Source organism: Durio zibethinus, chromosome 7 (genome assembly GCF_047325235.1).
Source record: "Durio zibethinus cultivar Kanyao isolate XHJ-2024 chromosome 7, ASM4732523v1, whole genome shotgun sequence".
Classification (NCBI taxonomy): domain Eukaryota; kingdom Viridiplantae; phylum Streptophyta; class Magnoliopsida; order Malvales; family Malvaceae; genus Durio; species Durio zibethinus.
The window spans coordinates 27,785,476-27,795,159 of NC_143168.1; the positions used below are offsets into that span (position 1 = coordinate 27,785,476).

The window sequence follows — 9,684 nt, forward strand, 5'->3', positions numbered from 1 at the left end:
TATTTTTTCCTTACATGCACGAGGAAGCAAGGAGCAACTGCACAAATTTGGCCCGTATAATTCCCATCAAGCCCAAATTTAAAATGAAGAAAACACCCATCAAACCTAAAAGCAATCGGATCAAGAAAGGCCCAAAAAAAAAAAACAGTGGCCTTTTGTAGATTTATGGCTCTGAGCGACTCATGACACCAAAGAAAATGATAGCCACAAAAACTGGATAAGCATTATCAAGATTGCTCGGTGCGCCGGTTGAAATAAAGCAAACCCATAATTTCATGCTTAATTGGCGTAAGAAACCAATCACATGTCATTTTCTGAAGTATTCATTCATAAACACTTTCTAACAGGTGCAAACTCAGACAAATATTTATGCAAACCAAGAGCATCTAAATTGGACTGTCAATAACAGAACTCTTTTAATCACGGTGCCTTGAACTTGTATATAGTAAGCAATAAGCTACAGTCTAATCCCATCAAAGCAGTGCAAAATGGCATTGCAGCAGTACCTTCATGCATGCAAATATGTCTCTCTAAACAAAATTTACATGACACAATCATCCAAGAATGGCCAGAAGGAGAGTTTCCAAGAGGTGGCAACAAGGAAAGGAAAGTCTCCGGCGGAGGAATTTGCACCGCTTGCCACAACATTCCAGCGGCGCCTACTTGTTGGTGTTGGTTCAGCTTCCCTAGTAGCTGTTGGAGCTAATTTTGCTGGCTTAACAAGTTTTCTTCTGGGGTTGGCACCAGAGAGTGGTAGAAATTTGAAGCTGGATGTACTTTATCCAATTGAAGGATATAGTCGTCGCATTGAAAATAATGAAGGATTTGGTTAGTAAGTTCTATAACCTGACTTCCTCAATAACTTCATTTTTTTCATAGGGTTAACTTGGTTAGTAACTACAAATACTTTTATCTTTTATTTTCTATAAGATTTTTGAACTGCAGAGTTCATATACCCGGCTAGTTGGGTTGGAGATCAAAGGTTGCTATATAGAGCAGCTGAGAGATTGGAGAGATCACTTGATCCACTTCCCACCAACAATCTGAAATCTGGTAATCGTCCCCGGAAGAATGTGAACGAACCAATTGTTGCTTATGGTCCGCCTGGTTCAAGCGGGGAGCTCAATGTCAGTGTCATTGTGTCACCAGTTCCACTGGACTTCTCGTGAGTACTGTATCACTGTTCCTTTGAAATTAATATGACTTGAAGATGTAGCTAATGGCCTTAAAATGCTTTGCTTTTTGGTTTTTTTTTTTTTAGAATTGAAACATTTGGAGGGCCAAAAGATGTGGGAGAAGCTGTGGTCCGAACGGTTACAGGACAACGCCCGGAAGTGAAAGGAACTTTGATAGAATCAACCGTGAGAGAGGATCCTTCTAGGAATGTCAAGTACTATGAACTAGAATTCAGAGTTGAAAGCCCCTCATTCCAGCGGCATAACGTTGCAGTTTGTTGTGCTCGTGGGGGTAGGCTGTTCACTCTAAATGCACAAGCTGCAGAATCAGCATGGCCAGAGTTCAAATCAGCCTTTTATAGAATTGCTAATTCATTTAATCTTACCACTTGATTATGGAGTTTCACTTTACCTTCTTCCAGGACCTGTGACAGCATGAGGAAATGCTAGGATCCAATCAGCCATTTTGATTTCTCCTAACAAATGTTATAGAGGTTCTGTAATATCAATGTCTTGGGCAATTGGCTGTATTAAATATAAACTGATATGCAAGCTGCAAATGTTTTCTAAAACATAGTCAAGAATCAGATGGCTTCAATCCTTAAGTACATAAAAATACATTTATACATTGAAATTCCATCAGGTACCCACAAGGGCAACGGACAACTATTTATTTTCAATATCTGAATTACAATTACTATACAGAAATTCAGGTACAAGTTATTTGTATTTGCTTGGTGAGCTTCTCCAGGTTCTCTGAAACTGCTGCGGTCAAATTAGGGTCCTCAAATCCAAGCTCAGCACCCAGTCTGCAATGGGAGAGGATTACAAAGAGTGGACTCAGCAGAAGAGAAAGCAACAGAAGGGAAAATGGAAAAGGTAATGGGCTGGAGAAGCATTTTTAGGGGGGGGTAAGCTCAACAATACCCTTGTATTTCCCCTTGCCCCCATACTTTTGCAAGACCAAATAACTTACTGAATATGCACTTATAGACAATGGTCAAATGGGAGAGGTCATTCTTGTTTCTCAGTCTCCAATAAGATCTAATTGAAATGCTATCATAAAAAGAAAGACAAAATTAAGGCTAAATTTACTTACTTCGGATCAAGCACCAATTTCTGGACCTCTTTAATAGCTGAACTCGCTGCATATAATGAGATCTTTCCCACCTGCTTGAACATGATGGTAAAGTTAGTAAACTCACTGGGAGATACAGGTCTCACATACATGAGTAAACTCACTGGGACATACAGGTCTCACATACATGACTTGTATGATTTAAAGAGACTCTAGGAACTTGACAAGCACAAGGAAAAGAAAGCACTGAATACTTCTTGGGAGAATTTATTAGCCTGACCTCCAAAATTTGAAGTTTTCCGTCATGATCATTTGGAAGACAGCGGATATCTTCAGCCAATCTTACAGCCTCCCCCACACTTTCTGGAAATAAGAAGTCAAGTCCTAACTGAACGGTGGACTGAAAATTCAATAGAAAGGAAAACAGTTAAATTCAGAAAACCTTCTATATAAGCAAAATAAACTTCTACATGTGATATCATAAACTTAAATACACAAAAATTGAGTTTATCAAGTTTCCCCAATCAAGCCTACTAATTCAGAAAGGTACAGACGCATTTACAACAAAATCTGAATGCATTTTTTTGGTTTACATTCTGAAATCATGTGACCATTCTTTTATACTAGACCAGGCCAGAATTGTCTCTCTCTCAGAGGAATTTTAAACTCAAGGATTAGTTTCCATACTTACGAACATCATTTTATCCAACAAGGTAAAAGATTATTATATTAGACATAAACGAGAACATCAAGCATCACCTTCTCCACAGGATTTACAATAAAATCACAGAACTTATCTAAACATGGAAGGTTATCGATCAGAGACAACCACCTGGAGATTCCTCACTTGGAAAGGGCACCCAGCAGGAACAAAGACAGCTTGCCCCAAATGCTGTTCAAATGACCATGGCACCACTCCTGAAACAGAAAAGGAACAACAGTTAACACTTAACCATCTACCATATTAATGATTCGATACTATCGATAGAGAATATTGAAATTTTCGCAGGATTAAAAGTTAAAAGAAGATTTTCCAGGAAAACTTATTTTGATGCAGATTCCAATTTCATCTACTAGAAAATTGGTTTCTAAACATTTTATAGTAGGTTGTTATCTTATCCAGCTTCTAGTCAGCAAACATGAGGGTTTCCTTATTTTTTCTGGATGACTTGGTTGGCTTACAGAACTTTGCATAATCACAGCCACATTTTTCATTCAATTAGGAATTGGACAAAGTGGATACTACTCTGCAAATCTGCAATACTTCATCCATGTGCTGCAAAAGAATAGTGGAACAAACTCCAAGACACACACAATCTGGAATTGATGTCAATTATCCTTACCAAATTCTTGTCTTAGTTTTTGCTTATGATGCTCATTCAGGTACACCACTTCATCGTACAGAGGACATGTCACCTAAAAATAAAAATAGAGAATCATCAACCTATGCTTTTACAGGATGAGTTAAAAAATAGTTTCTACAAGCATAAACTTACAGAATCACTTATTTCACTTTCAGGCTTCCCAAAATCCTTCCAATGCATTTGCAAATACTCAATTAACTTTGGAACATCCTGTCGACGAAAGACATCCCAACAAGCTCCTGCATGAGGTTTTCCTGGCACATCCCTTCTATCCCCATTTAACTGTTCAAAATCCACAGATTTCTCTGCAATCATGGTAGCTTCAGCTTCTTGATCCTCTATTTTCTCATCCTCATGTACAGCAGATGTGCTCTCGTATTCATCATTCGTATCAGGTCCATCAAGTGATAAATCAGGCAACCCTTTCTCATCTGACCCTGTTTCAGGATCCCCCGTGGATTCATTTACCTCAGATTCCCAATTGGATTTTTGTATATCCTCCATTTTTGTCCTCTGACCTTTTACCTTCACTTCACATGCATGCAACAACAAGTACACCTGACAAAAACCTCAACTTTCAATCACACACTTTACCAGAGAAGATACAGATTTAATTTAATCATTAAGAAAAAGCCTTGGAAGTTATCCACACTTTGTTCATGAGTCAATGGATAATTGAATTCATTGCCTCTTTGAGATTGAAAAGATCTGTGTTCATATTACAAACAACCATGTCTTAATCTTGCATGTATAACAAAGTAACAGACTAGAAATTGCAAAACATGATGCAAAGAATAAAACCTAAATCCTATTCAAGCATTAAATCCAGTATAGGACAGAGATTTAATCCTGTGATACACTTATAATACGAATAACATACACATAGAAGGCAGCACTTGCAAAGTGTCGTTAGATTAAAAAAGTAATCATCCATAAAGTAATATTGACCACAATAATTAATGAGAAAGGAATTTCATTTTTTTTTATTTATTTATGCACAAAAATTAGTCAAGGACGGAGTAAAAGCAACTTACCATGTCTCGCATTTTGAAATGGAGATTAGTTAGTGAATCCCCTCTACCAAGTTCTTCATAGGTCCCATAAGATATATAAATCTTAGGTCCTACATCATTTTGCAAGGAATAATGGGGCAATTTTGCAGCAACATTTAGCAGACCCAACCTGGAATGAATGTACTCAAGTAAAGGAAGTTTACTGATAAACTCAGGTCTCTGGTACATTAAAAACTCTTCAGAAGCACCGGGAGAAGGCCAATCTTTCAACTTCAACATTTCTGGCATGCCATTTTCATGTTCCCGTCCCTCTGTGTATCCTTTGATAAATTGACCGAGTTCAATATCAACCTGCATCATGTCAAACCAGACAAGCAGATATAAGAGCATGTAACACCTAACATCAATTAAATTGCAGAGAAATCAAGATCATAGACGTATGCAGTAGCATTGAGAGCATACCTCAGACCAGTCTAAGCAATCTATGGCCTTCACCATTCTGATCTCATCTTTTACTTTCTCATCCGCTGTCTCCTGAATTCCTCTCCATATAGCCAGTGGATCCCAGCTTGAAATGGATGAGCTGTCACATACCTCTTTAACAATCACAGGTTCACCCTTGCCCCAATGCTTTCTAAAATCTGCAATTCCTTCTACTTTAATATCTTGAGATGATGGGCAGTATAAAAGATTATCATCGCTATCTTCTCTGTCAGCAAATTGACAGAGTCTGGGATTATTAAATTCAATCTTTTCTGGCCCTTCAAAATCATAAACCTTACAGCCACCAACCATTTCCTCCACATTTTTTACCAGTTTTGCAACCCAATTCATCTTAAAGATACGATTTAGGTTCAACGAGTGACGACCACAACCACCATACTCCTTTGGAGGACATGGAATACTGCCATCACTGTTTGCTTTCCAGCCAGAGAACTTATCCAAGAAATTCAGTTTCAAATTGGATGCTTGTCTCACAGAAGCTTCTTTGTCTTCAGTTATCTCAACAGTCTCATTTCCTACATCTTCAACTCCACCAGAAGATGCTCTCCGGAGATCTTGACAGCAACGGAGGCACAGATCATACATGCAATTTGCACAATGTCGATGATAATCAATAATCGGAATCCTACAGAAATTACTGCAAAAAGACAGTTATTAACTACATGCCCTTAGAGCAACAGGAATGAGAATGTGTTAGCTGTATTTTTGCACATCTAGCTAGTAAACCTCACCAAAAGGACAGAAAATCAACCAATTTAACTAACCACACTAAGTGGAAATAATTTAAAATAGCTAGTAAATGTTGTTAGGTACCAGCACATCTGCTCATCTGCATTCACCTTTGCCCTAACAAGATCTATTTGAGTTCCTGAAAAGCATATGTAAAAAAACAATGGTAATATAATGGCATATATTCTCCACAAAACCTTCAGCTCGAACACCATTCAATTGACAAGCATCTTACCACGAAGTTTTTTTTCCAATTCCACTTCAGAACACTGTTCCTGATGGATCTTCTTAACAACTAGAAGCACTGAAGACAAAAGACAGTAGTGATACCGTAACTTGTCTAGGACAGGTATTTCCCGTATCCTTACCTGCATGCAGTGAAAGTTAATTATTCTTCAACTAAGTAGACAATTACTCAGTACAAAAGTAGTATCTATTATTTAGATATGCAAACCCTTTAAATTAGTGAAGAAAATACCTTTATCATGTTATCACTTCGTAAGCATGCCTTGCAATTACAGGAACCACGGCATGCAGGACAAGCCTTCTCAATTTCTTCCAAAGGGATGTTTGAGTACCTATAAGGGAAGCATCAGTACCTGCTCAAAAACAGAAATGTGGGCATGTTTACCTAAAAGTTCAACTCACCATGTAGCGATACAACTATCACAATATCCTCTCTTATCACATTTAAGGCACGAAGTAACTCTCTCTCTATCATTCCGGCGGCATTGATGACAAGTTTGCCCAACAAAAACTTCTTCAGAGGAGTCTTCAGAGTCATCCTGAAAACCAACATGTTACTACCTGCATCAGCAACATAAAATAGTGGGACAGACAAGAATAGAAAAAAATGCAGAGGATAATCATCAAAGCATGAACTTAACCCAGCCACGTCTTGGAGAAAAGAATCTTAACAATTTGCTTATTAATTAACTATATAAAAACTTTCAAACTCATCTTAACCATTATATGCTGCGAAACTAATAAGATAGTAAATTGTTCTCTCCACTTTTCTCTTACTGATACTAGTAATGCTATCAACAATAGGGCGAGCAGAATTTAATGCATAGGCACTCCATTACTAAAGTTGCATTAAGAGCAACATTATTCTCTAGGATGCCTCGCCCCATCCCCACTCTGCTTCAACCCTAGAATCTCAAGCACACAGGAAAAATACCATCCATAACAAGAAAAAACCAATACTAGTGTTACCAGATGCACCATGTACTTTTCAAGTTAACTCACCACCGCCATAGCAACATCATCATGGCTTCTCTGTGATGATCTGTTCCTGGATGAATCCGCAGCAGAAAAACATGGTGTCTTGTATGACCTCCAACTCTCTTCAAAAGGTGAGTCATCTCTTTGATAATCATCTTCAACCTTCGCAGAATTTCGTGCTGAGAGATTCCTCATAGGAGGTGTCTCAGGTGAATACTGAATTTGATTCTTAGAAACCTTCTCTTTATATTTCTTCCCAGAAACTGGACGAGGATAGTCTTTGACTTTCCTACTTACAAGTGGCACATCAAAGTCATCACTCTTAGTGTCCGCCCCATAGATCTCAGTTTCACCACCCAACTTCCTCTTTTTCTTAAGGCTAGCTCTTAGAGCAGAATTGGCAGCCCTCCTCTTCGCCTGGATATAATGTTTTTCACAAACTGTTTTGTCTGGCATAGACATGGCAGTACACCTCCACTGCTTACCATCCGACCTTTTGCAACGCAAATCATCAGGAATCCCAACATTGTCCTCACCATTCCCTGAGCCTGATCTTGGATGATCCATTGCACTCACTTTGCAATCAAACTCAATAGCAGTAAAGCATGCCCAAATTCAACCTAAAAACAGTCAAACAAAGTTTCTGAAAACGCCTACTAAACTGGTTTAAAGAAAACAAAAATCAATCACTACAAGCTATCAACAAGAAACAAACAAAACAAATTCAAACCCCTTATTGGAATTGGAACAAGAATTCAAAAGATTGGGATGAAGAATCAAAGAAAACCCATATTCTTAAACCCAGAAGTAACTTTAAAAAATGTAAAATAAAACAAAAATAAAAACCCAATAAATTGAGAAACAAAAAGAACAAGGAAAGAAAGAGCAGTGAAATACCTGAGAATTAGGGCTTTGATAGAGTAACAGGACAAGAAAAAGATATGAGAATGTAAAAAGGCCAGGGATACACTGTTGGGTCTCGCTGTTACTTGACTTCCCGTTTTTCGCTTCTACTTTGGCTTCTTTTTTTTTTTTTTTTTTTTTTGGGCTTTGCCTGGTTATTTCTTTTCAGACATCTTCCTGTGAAAGTTCACCGACTCGAACTAAAGCATAACTAAGCCAGTGTTAACTTCTGCCGTACCATAATCCCCAAACAGCTGTTACAAAATCATCCCCACACTGGATTATTTTTTTTTTATTTAAAAAAATTAACGATATAAAATGTTTTTATTGTCAAAATAATTTTTTATGGTAAAGTGTAAAAAGAATGAAAATCACTCACTCTGCTTCATTTTTTCTCCTTTTTTTTTGGATGTTCTAAAATTATATATTTTTTAATATTTAAAATTTTTGGTTTTTATATATATTTTTTTTTTTACTTTTTGACATTTAAAATTATGAAACTTTAATTTTGTAAAAATTAAATTTTAATAGTAAATATATTACAATTAAATTTTTTTAATTTCATAAAAATCAATTCGTAACAAATATTTTGGAACAAAATAAGTATTTTTGTGGTATATAATATTAGTTTACTCATTTTATTTTAAAGAATGTTGATTTAGCATTTTAAATAATTTCTATGAAATTATCAACAATAATTAGGTGGGCAAACAAAATGTATTTTCTCTATGTTATGCATCTTTAAATTTTGTTGTTATAATTGAAAATTTATCCAATATATTATCAGTTCAGTTTAAAAATTTTATTGTTATAAAATATTAATTTTATTTATAATTATAAATATATTTTTAATTCAAAATCAAAATCTTGCTCTTGCATATTTCATTAATTTAATAATGCAAAATGAATGTTTTAGATTATAAAATTTAATATTTCACATTTTAGGTTTGAAAATAAAAATATTACAATTAAGTAAAAATATTAAATGAGTCATGTTAAGTTAATATGATACGATTTATTAAAAAATTAATTCATATGTTAACAGATCATGTCGATTTAGCATTATTATTTAACATGTCATGCCGATTTTACTCATAAAAACTAAAAAATATGACCCCATAATCCTTAATAGTCATGTCATATCTAGCATTATGTTATTTTTCATGACATGTTGGGCAAACATGATTTATTAATAGTTTATTAAATTTTTATCTTTTTTCAAGAAAATTTCTTCTTTGTTTTAATTATTTTTTAAAATTAATATGTGAAGCATAGATAAAATATTTATACATACTAGTAAAAGTTAAAAAATTCACCAAAATAATAGGTGAGAATTAATACATATTAATATTACATCTTTAAATTAAAAAAATGAATATCACATTACTAGTTTATTACTTATTTTCATGATGATTCATTTATATCGTGTGTTTTATTTTATTTTTTATTTTCATACCCAATACATTTCATAGATTTTTTTTTAAATGATAAATCAAAATAAAAAATTTGTAATTTTATATGCCAATAATTTAAATATTTTATAAGTAAATTTATTAATATAATTTAATTTCTATAAACAATTAACATAAAGTACCAAAAGAAAAAAAAAAGTCCATGACAAAAGTAACATAAAATATAACTAAAAACCAACATAACATACTTATTTATAATATTTACGTGTCAACACAACACGA

The 9,684-nt window shown here is 35.0% G+C and overlaps 2 protein-coding genes across 2 annotated transcripts; one reads left to right on the top strand and one right to left on the bottom strand.

Moving 5' to 3' along the window:
* The first annotated feature begins 347 nt into the window (after positions 1–347).
* On the top strand, positions 348–1,755 carry LOC111277309 (Photosystem II reaction center PsbP family protein). The gene is made up of 3 exons (XM_022863674.2): positions 348–828; positions 946–1,165; positions 1,262–1,755. Exons 1-3 carry the CDS (start codon positions 489–491, stop codon positions 1,566–1,568), a joined length of 867 nt encoding a protein of 288 aa, XP_022719409.2. The 5' UTR covers positions 348–488; the 3' UTR covers positions 1,569–1,755.
* Positions 1,691–8,171, bottom strand: LOC111277308 (E3 ubiquitin-protein ligase JMJ24-like). The gene is made up of 14 exons (XM_022863673.2): positions 7,985–8,171; positions 7,112–7,707; positions 6,512–6,648; positions 6,342–6,441; positions 6,099–6,231; positions 5,948–6,002; positions 5,093–5,771; positions 4,652–4,981; positions 3,750–4,175; positions 3,597–3,669; positions 3,086–3,171; positions 2,534–2,653; positions 2,275–2,345; positions 1,691–1,984 (listed from the first exon to the last, which is right to left on the bottom strand). Exons 2-14 carry the CDS (start codon positions 7,652–7,654, stop codon positions 1,885–1,887), a joined length of 2,853 nt encoding a protein of 950 aa, XP_022719408.2. The 5' UTR covers positions 7,655–7,707; positions 7,985–8,171; the 3' UTR covers positions 1,691–1,884.
* Between the last annotated feature and the right edge of the window lie 1,513 nt (positions 8,172–9,684).